This window comes from Elgaria multicarinata, chromosome 3 (genome assembly GCF_023053635.1).
Source record: "Elgaria multicarinata webbii isolate HBS135686 ecotype San Diego chromosome 3, rElgMul1.1.pri, whole genome shotgun sequence".
NCBI lineage: Eukaryota > Metazoa > Chordata > Lepidosauria > Squamata > Anguidae > Elgaria > Elgaria multicarinata.
Genome location: NC_086173.1, coordinates 173766883 through 173779827, shown reverse-complemented (window position 1 = coordinate 173779827; position 12945 = coordinate 173766883). Strand labels below are relative to the sequence as shown.

At 44.6% G+C, this 12945-nt stretch overlaps 1 protein-coding gene across 1 annotated transcript in view; it reads left to right on the top strand.

Annotated features, from left to right (window-relative positions):
- Window positions 1–12945, top strand: part of LOC134395813 (zinc finger protein 850-like) — a gene marked incomplete at its 5' end in the record, with an annotated part of 47381 nt that overhangs the window by 13179 nt on the left and 21257 nt on the right. Inside the window, 2 exons of the mRNA XM_063121972.1 lie at window positions 4583–4605; window positions 7165–8706. Of these exons, the coding sequence (XP_062978042.1) occupies window positions 4583–4605; window positions 7165–8706 (1565 nt within the window). The remainder of the gene's footprint in view (window positions 1–4582; window positions 4606–7164; window positions 8707–12945) is intronic.

Genomic DNA, 12945 nt, shown 5'->3' with positions numbered 1-12945 from the left:
GAATATCTCCTTGAGTGCATCCTCGCATCTGTCTTATCTAACATAAACAAGCGCTTTGGCTCCAGTGCTCCTGGGTCAAAGTTAACTTTCTGTAACTTACTGTAAGGCCAAAGGTATTGTTTACAGAACAGAGAGAACTGTTTAGCAAAATTAGCTATGCTCCAGTGTTATGTTCTGATTGGTTTATGCTGCAACAGGGCCCTGCCCCTTGCAGGCTTCAAATGCTGTGCTGAATTCCCAATGTCTTTGTCTGATTGCTCCCTTTGAAGAGACCAGACCTTGATTACTAATCAATAAAGCGCTTTTGAACCCTCTGTCGCAGAACGTGTGGAGTTGTGCTTAGGGGCTGTTTGGATTTCGTCCCTGGGTGAAAGAACATTGATCTAACGGTACAACTGTTAAAGATACAGGAGCCCTGTCCTCGTTTTCATAGGGTCACCCTAAACCATTCATCTCTTAAGGCTTCCTTAGTGGCATATTTCATGTGTTTAAAAAGCTGAAAAAGTATTCAGTGTTTTCTAGCTTAACTTTTAAAATAAACGTTCACACATTATTAACTTTTAATGGCATTAATTCAGCTCTGGTTACACACTCTCTCTCTCTCTCTCCCGTTGGGGCAGAGTCAGAACTTCATTTTCAACCACAAATCTGGTTCCTTTGGGACGGGGGTCGCGGAGCCCCCTTGGAGACAGGTGCTGGCTCTTACGAACAAGGAGGGGGGCCTGTTCTTCTCAGCTGCACCCTGTCGAAGAATTCAAGCAAATAGCTATGTGGGCTTCCCCTGAGCCCACCCTGTGCGAATATAATTGCTTTGGGCCTCTTCTCTAGAAATCAAAGTATCTACGCTTCCGCAGTAACTGGAAAATGTATTAAGGTTGCAACCGTGAGACGAAGTCTTGTGAAGGGTATTGAAACACTAGTTTCACAAGATTGTGTGCCTCCTAGGACCGTTAGAGGGTGTCGTGGCTTGCTTTAGAAACAGCTAACCATGAAATGAACAGACGGGCACAAGTTTCTCAGTAATCATTGACGTCTTGTTTTTCTGTCCTTGAAAAGATTGCACTCTGCACATGCATAAAATCCTTGCTTACAACTGGCTGAGAGGCTTACCTGTTACTGTTTTATGATTGACGTATTCCATGGAGCGGTTCTGCCTTGTTTCGAAGGGGAGTGACCCTATAAGGAGGTTAAGGCTTTCCTGAAAATAGCGGGCAGTTCTTTGGGTCCTCTGAGGGCTTCCGCCTTGCAGTGCTAAGCGCTGCTTGTAATAAACTTTCTCGAAAGAGAGAAACGTGTCTTCGAGTCTTTGAGCACCACTCAGCGATCCCACTTAGAGGAGACGCGCCTTTCCAGGGTTCCTCGACACCCCCTTGAAATATCAGCACTGAAGTTTGGGCCTGTGGCCTACCTTGCCAGGCTGGTGTTTACAGGAAGCAAATTATTGGGGAAGGCACATGGGCCTTGTTGCTGGAGGGGGGGGGGCGGTTGTTCAGCCATCCTTCAGCAGAATGATCAGCCAAGCAGCCATCTGGCTCCGTTACCAGGTTTTGCCAAGGTGGGAAGGTGGGAACCTTCTCACGGAGAACCCTGGTGTGCCTCCTTCACACTCTCCGTTTTAATTCCTACAGCGCAGTCCCTGCCTCAAAGGAGAAATTGGCAGCCAAGGAAGGAGACTGTTTCGAGTCCTGGTGGGAGCAGAAGAGAGTGAAGATGGAAGAGCAAAGCTTCGCTGGCCCTGAGGCTGGAAACATACAGGGAGGGAGCAGTGCAGAGCCCTGGGAAGGAAGAGTGCAGGAGGACCAGCCTGGGAGCAACACCTGCTCAGACATGGAGCTTCAGCCCTTCAGGGACTTCCGCTACCAGGAGGCTGAAGGGCCCCGAGAGGTTTGCAGCCGACTCCACCTCCTTTGCCGCCAGTGGCTGAAGCCAGAAAGGAACACGAAAGCTGAGATGCTGGACCTGGTGGTCCTGGAGCCGTTCCTGGCTGTCCTGTCCCCGGAGGTGGAGCGCTGGGTCAGAGAGTGTGGAGCGGAGACCACTTCCCAGGCGGTGGCCCTGGCAGAAGGCTTCCTCCTGAGCCAGGCAGAGGACCAAGAGCAGGTGAGAGCATTTCATCCTGATGACTAACAGGGACTGTGTTCTTAATACTTCCCTCATCTTTATTTTACATGTCCTCTAAGGAAGAGATGCCCCAATTTCCAATGACACCTGCAAGTATAGTCATGTGTAGAGCAGGCCGTTGTTAAAATATGCAATTCCCTACCAGAGGATGCAGGGATGGCCATGAATTTTGACTGTTTAAACGGGTTAGACAATTTTTTGGAGGAGAAGGCTATGAATGGCTATATCCTACCTCCAGTATCCTAAGCAGTGTGTCTATGTACACCAGTTGCTGGGGAACATGGGCTGGAGGGTGCTGTGACACTCATGTCCTGCTTGTGAGTTCGTAGACAACAGCTGATGGACCACTGTGGGGAGAGAATCCTGGAGTAGATGGACCCTTGTTCTGATCCAGAATGGCTTTTGTCATGTTCTTATGATCACAGGAAAACTGAATGGGTTTATGAAGTTCTGGGGAAGGAGGGGATCCTTCTTCAGCCAGTGGCAGAGTCTCCTCCCAACAGGACAGGAAGAGCATTCGTAGACGCCAAACTGCTGTTTTTACAGCGGAAGATGCTGGATATCAGGGAATGTCTGGGAGGTTCTGTCTTTCCTCCTGGCTGGTTTTTGGAGGGTGTTCAAGCGCTTTGCTTATGCCACGGTTGAACTCTCAGCCCCCTGACAAAGACACATGGCTTTTTGTCTTGGATGGTAGATCCACTTTAGAATGAGACCTGAAAGCCAAACCGATTGGGAAATGATGCCCTTGGCCCTGACCTGACCCATTTCTTTCCTTCCCACCTCCCCCTTCTCTGTCTGGGATCCTCCCTCCTGTAAACAAAGTAAGTTTAAGAAAACTTACACTTTTGGAGCGAATGCAGCTTTTGTGCTCACAGATGCGGGTTGTGATGGTTCTTGTGCTCATACCAATGTACAATAAATTACATGGACGCTTGATGGCATAAATCGCAAAAGCTGCATTCGCTCCAAAAGACTTCAGGCACCTCTGGTCAAGCATTTTCTTGATATGGGCCATGATGACAAAGACCTGAGACTCTGGATTATTGAAAGGTTTCAAGGATAGGGGACAAGAGTAGACCATGAACTATGAAGGAGGGAAATATTCTGGATTTTCACCTTAAGGACATTACAACCACAAGGACTCAACGAAGAGTGTAATTGGATGCCTTGGTTGTAATCCTGTTCTTCTATTTTAAAGTACAGCTCTATTGTAATCCTTTTCTGTCATTTCTTGACATTGGTTTGATACGTATTTTCATTCGTATATGTAGTAAGTATTATTAGGTTTGTCTTAACGATGTTTTAAGCATCATATCAGTCCACTCAGTCCCCTTTAAGGGAGCATACAGTCCGTGAGTATGGTTGCTACACGTTTTAGGATTTGAAAAGCAGCCTAATCAGGAGCAAATTTCAGAGATTACTTACTCCTCAATTAGTTGAGGAGGTGCAGGGAACGCTTATCGAATTTACAGATGACACAAAATTGGGTGGGATAGCTAATACCCTGGAAGACAGAAACAAACTTCAAAGTGATCTTGATAGGCTGGAGTGCTGGGCTCAAAACAACAGGATGAAATTGAATAGGGATAAATGCCAAGTTCTACACCCAGGAAAAAGAAACTAAATGCAGTTACTAGAAAGGGGATACTTGGCTCAGCAATACTACAAAGGAGAAGGATCTTGGAATTGTTGTAGATCGCAAGCTGAATAGGAGCCAACAGTGTGATGTGGCTGCAAAAAAAGCAAATAGTATTCTGGGATGCATTAATAGAGGTATAGCTTCCAAATTGTGTGAAAAACTGGTTCTCCTCTATTCAGCACTGGTTACGCCCCATCTTGAGTATTGGGTCCAGTTCTGGGCACCACACTTCAAGAAGGATGCAGACAAGCTGGAGCGTGTTCAAAGGTGGGCCATGAGGATGATCACGGGTCTGGAGACAAAGCTCTATGAGGAGAGATTGAAAGAACTGGGCATGTTTAGCCTGGAGAAGAGAAGATTGGGAGGAGACAAGATAGCACTCTTAAAATATTAAAAAGGTTGTCACACAGTGAAGGGCCTGGATCTCTTCTCAAGCCTCCCAGAGTGCAGGACACGGAATAACGGGCTCAAGTTAAAGGAAGCCAGATTCCAGCAGGACATCAGGAAAAACTTCCTGACTGTTAGAGCAGTATGACAAAGGAATCAGTGACCTAGGGAGGTGGTGGGCTCTCCCACACTAGAGGCCTTCAAGAGGCAGCTGGACAACCACCTTTCAGGTATACTTTAGGGTGGATTCCTGCATTGAGCAGGGGGTTGGACTCTGGCCTTGTAGGTTCCTTCCAACTCTATGATTATATGTACACCGGTTTCTGGGGAACGTGGGCAGGAGGTTGCTGTTGCACTCATGTCCTGCTTGTGCTCTTCTTACGTTCTTATGATCACAGGAGAAATGAATGGGTTTGTGAAGTTCTGGGGAAGGAGGGGATCAGAGTGTCAGTGTGAGAGTCCTCCCAACAGAACAGGAATAGCATTTGTAGACGCCAAACGGCTGTGTTTACAGTGGAAAATGCTGGATATCAGGGTTGAACTCTCAGCCCCCTGACAAAGACACAAGTTCCTGTGCTGTGTGGCTTGGATGGTAGGTCAACTTTAGAATGAGACCTGAAGGGCAAAGCGATTGGGAAACGCTGCCCTTGGCCTTGACCTGAGCCGTTTCTTTCCTTCTCTAATCGCTCTTCTCTGCCTGGAATCCTCCCTCCTGCTTCAGGTCGAGGGGATGTTGGCCAGAGCACCCACAGATATCCCTGAGGCAGAGAAGGCTCCACCGGGCATCACACAGAGGCCGCTGGACAGGTGGATCTTGCAGGAGGGGGACGGAGGACCCTCCTCACTGGGTAAGGATTAGTGCACGTATTTCCCCATGGTCTCCCTCCCTCAATTACGCCTGAAGTGCATGAGCTGTCTTAATGTCCTCCTTGAGCCTGATTTTGCTGGGAGAGATACTCAAAAAGGAAATGTTGTTTAGTAATGTGGTTCGAGGGTATCAGACCCACTCTGGCCCGGTCTTACACACTCACCAACTAAGGTCCTCCTCCAGGCACCTACTCAGAGGGAAGATCAGAGGACGACAACAAAGGAGAGGCCTTCTCTGTGGTGGCCCCCCCAACTGTGGAACAATCTCCCCAATTTGGTTCACATGGCACCGACATTGTTATCTTTTCAGTGCCAGGTCAAGCAGTATGTAATTAGCAATATGTAATTAGCAATATGTAATTAGTAATATGTAATTAATTAGCCTGGGTCTGTTTTTATAGGGTCATAGTTTTAAAACTTGTTATAGTAGTTTTATATGTATGTGTATATTGTATATTTTCGCAGTTTTAAATATTTGATATTGCTTTTAAGTGCTTCGGCTATGGTATGGTAAACAAATGCAATAAATAAATAATGAAAATAAACAATGAAAATGGGAATAGTTAAGAATGTGAACTTACCTTCCCACCTTCTTTACCTTCCTCACAGGGAGCAAAACAACCTGCAGGGGAAGTGAACTGATCCTGGGGGCTCCTTCTGGGCCTCGTTGGCTTGGTGGTGGAGCGGAAGCGGTTTCTGCACAGCCTGGGCAGGTAGGGGAGTCCTGGGGGCCTCCGTCTCCTGCGCATCTCTTTGGTCCTGGAAGAACCTGCCCCTTCAGCCTTTGCTGTTATTATTATTATTATATTTATTTGTATCCCGCCTTTTGCCAATGCTGGGCCTCAAGGCGGCCTTACAAAGTTTAAAATATACATGGGGGGGGGGGAGGGAAACAAAACCATAAACAATTAAAAATACACAACAAAATTATAAGACATTAACAAAGATGGAGGTCTGGATTATTCTCCAAAGGCCTGCTTGAACAAAAATTTTTAGCCTGCTTCCGAAAGCCCATCAAGGAAGATGGCTGCTAGGAAGGCCTTGACGGTCACTCGCAGTGCTTTGGCATTCAGAAAGAGGACCTCACCATCCTTGTCTTCATGGATTGCTACATAATGCTTAAAGAGAACATCATTTCTTCTTCTTCTTTCAGGGTCTGGTGACCTTTGAGGAGGTGGCCGTGCATTTCTCGGAGGAGGAGTGGGCTCTGCTGGATCCAGGCCAGAGGACTCTGCACAAAGAAGTCATGGCGGAGAATCGTGGGATCCTGGCCTCTCTGGGTAAGGAATGGGATTCCTCTGGGTAAGGCTCCCTCTCTGCCTCTTTGCCAGATCCTGGAAGGTGGAATTTCAGCTCTTCTTTCTTTGTGTCAGTGCAGAATACAAACGTCATTGACTCCGAAGACCTGACAAAACGTTGAGAAAAGCCCATTGATGGACTTGCTCTGTGGCAGAGATGGCTGCCAATCCATCTGACTTTGCTGCTATAATTGCATCTGCATCATATTGAAGATGTTACAGATATTATCTTAATGGTCTCCATGGAGGAGAGGAGAGTTAAGCCTTTTCAGAAGACAGCTCTGGAAAGCTTGCTTTTCATTTTAAGATTTAACTAGCCATTGAAAATAACCATTAGGGTTGAATTCCCACTTTCCTGTTCCCAGTTAAATGATCAGCTAGGAGACAATGGCAGATTTTAAGTGTATTTTATTTTTACAGTATTTTATGTTGTTCATTTATTCTCCCAACTACTTTATTTGAGTTACTCCATATAGATGAAAGCATTGTATGGCAGTCTAGTTCTCAGTTCTATTGATCGTCGGGATATTTAATGTGTTTGGAAGGATCTGCCTCACCAACGATTTTTTTTTTTATCCTGTGAATCAAATCAGCAACCATTTGTTTTGTTCCAAGATTTCAAGATGATTTCTGTGTTTATACTTGCAGGTGATCACAGGGAGAGCAAGAAAAATGGCCTACAACAGAGAAGGAAAACTGAAACTGAAGAGAAGAGGGAAAATGAATCTATTTCTTTGGAAGGATCATACGTCTGTGAAACTCCAATACTAGAAGCACCAAATAAAAAGAACATTCGTAAAAGGAAGAAACAGAGTAAAACTCAGAAGATTCATTCTAACTTTCAATGCCTAGTGTGTGAAAAACCATTCACTTTCCACTCACAACTTAACTTGCATAAAAGAATTCACACTGGGGAGAAGCCCTATAAATGCTTTGAGTGTGGGAAGAGCTTTGCTCGCAGAGAAACACTTATGCTGCATCAAAGAATTCACACTGGGGAGAAGCCCTATAAATGCTTAGAATGCGGGAAGAGCTTTGCTCGCAGAGAAACACTTATGCTGCATCAAAGACTTCACACTGGGGAGAAGCCCTATAAATGCTTAGAGTGCGGGAAGAGCTTTGCTCGCAGCATCAGCCTTAAGCTGCATCAAATAATTCACACTGGGGAGAAGCCCAATAAATGCTTAGAGTGCGGGAAGAGCTTTGCTCACAGCATCAGCCTTAAGCAGCATCAAAGAATTCACACTGGGGAGAAGCCCTATAAATGCTTAGAGTGCGGAAAGAGCTTTACTCAATGCTCAAGCCTTAAGGAGCATCATAGAATTCACACTGGGGAGAAGTCCTGTAAATGCTTAGAATGTGGGAAGACCTTTGCTCAGAGGACACAGCTTAAGCAGCATCAAGTAATTCACACTGGGGAGAAGCCCTATAAATGCTTTGAGTGCGGGAAGAGCTTTGCTCGCAGAGACACACTAATACTGCATCAAAGAATTCACACTGGGGAGAAGCCCTATAAATGCTTAGAGTGTGGGAAGACCTTTGCTCAGAGGACACAACTTAAGCAGCATCAAAGAAATCACACTGGGGAGAAGCCCTATAAATGCTTTGAGTGCGGGAAGAGCTTTGCTCGCAGAGAAACACTTATGCTGCATCAAAGAATTCACACTGGGGAGAAGCCCTATAAATGCTTAGAGTGCGGGAAGAGCTTTGCTCAGAGCACCAGCCTTAAGTGGCATCAAATAATTCACACTGGGGAGAAGCCCTATAAATGCTTAGAGTGCGGGAAGAGCTTTTCTAAAAGCAGCAGCCTTAAGCAGCATCAAAGAATTCACACTGGGGAGGAGCCCTATAAATGCTTTGAGTGCGGGAAGAGCTTTGCTGACAGCAGCAAACTTAAGCAGCATAAAAGAACTCACACTGGGGAGAAGCCCTATAAATGCTTTGAGTGCGGGAAGAGCTTTGCTGACAGCAGCAAACTTAAGCGGCATCAAAGAATTCACACTGGGGAGAAGCCCTATAAATGCTTAGAATGCGGGAAGAGCTTTGCCGACAGCATCAGCCTTAAGCGGCATCAAACAATTCACACTGGGGAGAAGCCCTATAAATGCTTAGAGTGCGGGAAGAGCTTTGCTCAGAGCACCAGCCTTAAGCGGCATCACACAATTCACACTGGGGAGAAGCCCTACAAATGCTTAGAGTGCGGGAAGAGCTTTTCTGAAAGCAGCAAACTTAAGCAGCATAAAAGAACTCACACTGGGGAGAAGCCCCATGAATGCTTTGAGTGCGGGAAGAGCTTTTCTGAAAGCAGCAGCCTTAAGCGGCATCAAACAATTCACACTGGGGAGAAGCCCTATAAATGCTTTGAGTGCGAGAAGAGCTTTGCTCAGAGCAGCAGCCTTAAGCTGCATCAAAGAATTTTGTGTCATCTGCAAACTTGATAAGCGTTCCCTGCACCTTCTTCAACATTTAATAAAAATGTTGAAGAGCACTGGGCCCAGGACTGATCCCTGCGGTACCCCACTCCTTACCTCCCCTCAGATTGAGAAGGTACTGTTGATAAGCATTCTTTGAGTCTGAGTCTGTGGCCAACTATGTATCCATCTAATAGTTGTTCCATCTAGCCCACTTTTAGCTCTTTTGTTTATCGGAATATCCTGGGGCACTTTGTCAAAAGCTTTGCTGAAGTCAAGATATATGACATCCACAGCATTCCCACAGTTCACAAGGGAGGTTATCCAATTGTTCTTGACAAATCCCTGTTGGCTTCTAGTAATTATTGCATTGTTTTCAGGGTGCTTACAGATTAACTTCTTTAGAATCTGCTCCAGAATTTTCCCAGGGATGGATGTCAGACTGACTGGCCTGTCTTTTCCCAGGTTCCTCCTTTTTGCCCTGTTTGAAGAAGGGACAACGTTACCCTCCTCCAGACATACGGCCCCTCACCTGTCTTCCATGATTTCGCAAAGATAATAGACTCTGGTTCTGAGAGTTCTTCCGCTAGCTCCTTCATTACTCTAGGATGCAGTTCATCAGGCCCTGGAGGTTTGATCTCATTCAAGGAAATTAGGTGTTCTTTGACCATTTGTTTATCAATCTCAGATTGCAATCCTTCCCCCTGAACTTGTGCTTCACTTTCTCCAGAGGGGTCATAGACCCGCTTTTGGGAAAAGACTGAGCCAAAGTAGGAATTCAGCACTTCAGGCTTTTCTTTGTCATCTGTTATCAATTACCCATCCTCGTCAAGCAGTTGAACCACCATTTCTTTCCTGTGTGTTTTACTATTCATGTATCTGAAGAAAGCCTTTTTATTGCTTTTAGCATCCCTCGCTAATCTCAGCTCATTGTCAGCTTTAGCCTTCCTGACGCCATTTCGGCACTTCTGTGCCACCTGTCTGTACTCTTCTTTTGTAGCCTGGCCTTCTTTCCACTTCCTGTATGTATCCCTTTTTTGTTTTCAGATCATCTCTAAGCTTTTTGTGGAGCCACATTGGTTTCTTCTGTTGTCTTCTAACTTTTTTTCCTTGTTGGAATGGTTTGTAATTGTGCTGTTAAAATTTCTTTTTAAAAATACTCCCACTCATCTTGGACTCCTTTTCTCATTAGGGTCACTTGCCATGGGACCTTGCTTATCATAGTTCTGAGCTTATGAAAATCAGCTTTCCTAAAATCCAGAGTATGTGTACAGCTACACTCAGCTTTTGTCTCCTTTATAACCAAGAATTCAAGTACGAGGTGGTCGCTTTCCCCCAGAGTTCCCGTAACTGCTACTTTATCCACTAAGTCATCCCTACTGATCAATATCAAGTCAAGGATTGCTGATCCTCTCGTTCCTTCCTCCACTTTCTGCAGGAGGAAGTGATCACCCACACTTTTGGCAGTATTGGTCTCCCAAAAGATATCAGGGTAACTGAAGTCCCCCATCACTACTACATCACACTTCCTTGAAACACTGGCAATTTGTTTCTCAAAAGTTTAGTCCTCGTCTTCTCCTTGATTGGGTGATCAGTAGTAGACTCCAATTATAATTTTCTTTTTAGTCCTCACCACATTTCTTTTAACCCTGATGCTCTCGATGGGGCTCCCAGTCTGATCCGCCTGTATTTCTGTGCAGGGATAGGTATTTTTTAACATATAGTGCAACTCCGCTTCCCTTTCGATTTCTTCTGCTCTTTTTGAACGAGTTACATTCTTCAATTGCTATATTCCAGTCATGGGAGTCATCCCACCAAGTTTCAGTTATACCTATCATGTCGTATTTGCCTTCATGTAATAAAAGTTCAAGTTCATTCTGTTTGTTTCCCACACTCTGGGCATTAGCATATAGGCATCGAAGACCATGTGCTTTATAGTCTGGCTTTGTTCCTACATTGTTTTGGACAATATTTTGGGGCACTATTGGAGCTGTTCTCTGCGTTAGGATGCATGGGCCTTCTTCTACTGTTGCCTTCAAGTTTACATCTCCCAGCCCCATAAGATACAGTTTAAAGCCCTCCTGATCAAGTTCTTTATGCTGTGGCCAAGCTTATTTGGGAACTATTCTTGACAAACATGAATTGTATGTTATTTCATAACAATTATGTTAAGGTTTGGAATGAAGTTAAAGGTTTTGCAAGATGGGAAAAGGTTCAACTGTCACTTTTGGGGAGATTGCAACAGTTAAAATGAATGCTTTGCCTAGAATGTTATTTTTGTTTCAAACAATACCCATTGTAACATTGGATTTAGCATTTGAGCAGTGACAGAGAGAGAGAGAGAGAGATCTATGTTTATACAGCAATCAAAAAACCCAAGAGTTAAAATTAAAATATTGCAGGATGCGAAAGAAAGAGGAGGGCTGGGCCTACCGGACCTCAAAGTGTATTTCTTGGACTGCTGTTTAATGTGGATGAAAGATTGGGTGTTGATGAAAAATAGGAGACTGTTGGAACTGGAAGGACACGAATTGAGATTTGGATGGCATGGCTATTTGTGGTACGATAAAGCCAAGGTTAACGGAAACCAAGGTTCAGTCATAAAATACCACTTTGGGTATCGGCCCAGGGGGGTATTCATAGAAGGGAATTGATAAATATGCCTAAATGGTTGACATATAAAGATGTATTACAAATGTCACAAGATGAATCTCAGTTAAAATCAAGGGAGGAACTGCTGAAAGATGGTCATAACTGTTTTGGCATGTACAAATTAGGTTTCCTTGTGCACAAGTCATGGAAAGGTTTAAAATAGACAAAAGAATGGTGGGTTTGAGCAATCAAAATCTGAATTTGAAATGACGTTATGTCCAAATGATGAACATGTTATCTCAAAGATACATAAACTTTTATTAAAGTACGAGACGGAGGATGAGCAGGTAAAAGACTATGATAAAATGGGCTCAAAACTTTGGATACAACATTTCAATGGAACAGTGGGAGAATATGGGGTGGAAAGGTTTGAAATTTACATTATGTTCAAGACTTAAAGAGAATTTTTTAATATGATGTACAGATGGTATATGTCTCCGGTAAAGTTGGCTGAAATGTATGAGTCCCTCGGGAAACTGTTGGAAATTAGGAGAAGGAGGAAACTTTTATCATCTTTGGTGGACTTGTAAAAAAGCCAAAGCATTCTGGATACAAACACACTCTTGAATTCAAAAAAATGAATGGATATTGAAGATGTTGGAGTTGGCGGAGATGGCAAAACTCACATCGATAACGAGAGAAAAGTCCACATCCACGTTTATATCTGAACAGAAAGCTCTGAGAGCATTTTTGCAAGAAACCGAGAGAAACGATGTATTTGTCTGTGGAGATATAGTTAAGATAGAAGAAAGAAATGAATTTGTTTACTGTGTTAAATGTAATGGAGGAATGAGAAAAGATACTTCGCATTTCTGATATGAAGAAAGCCGAAAGTACACCTTAACCTTAAATGATTTTTTTATTGTACTTTTGTTTGTACTCTTTGTAATGTTCTTGTGGTATGGATGTCTGTGGTGTTTGTAATAATAATAAAAAATTATGCTAGGAAGACATGTTGTCTGTGACTTTGGGGGAAAATAAATAGGAGGCAGTAGTTTTTAAATGACTAATATATATAAGGTGCCTGAAATCACACAACTACCCAAATCACTAGTGAAGAGAGATGATTAACAAGAAACCCATTTATGGTTTGGGTAATTGTGTGCTTTCCGGCACCTTACATATATTAGTCTGTGCCTTTGGGGACAGTACTGTACGGATGCAACGGGTAAGAATTTATTAAATAGCGCCCGCCTTGCCTTGCGTTGCCTCACTGGTCACCACCACTACCGCCACCTCGCCCCATGCTGCTGCTGCCACTACTGCTGCCGCAGCAGCCTCTCCCACAGGGATTGTCCATCCGGGCGCAAATATTCCCCAGCCAGGCTAATGGCGAATGCGATCTGTGCACTTTCCTGGAGTTCAGAAAACGTGCAGCCTGCTCCCCCACGCCCCCCACGCTTTCCCCAGAGGTTTTAAAATAAATTGAAAATTCCCCCCGGAGCCCCCCAGAGGGTATGATAACCCGGAGATTCTGGGGGAAACCGGCCAGGTGGTTACCAGAGCTGCACTTCTGGAACAATCCTCATGGCCATGGGGACTCACAGCGTCAGGCAAAGTGTATTCCTCC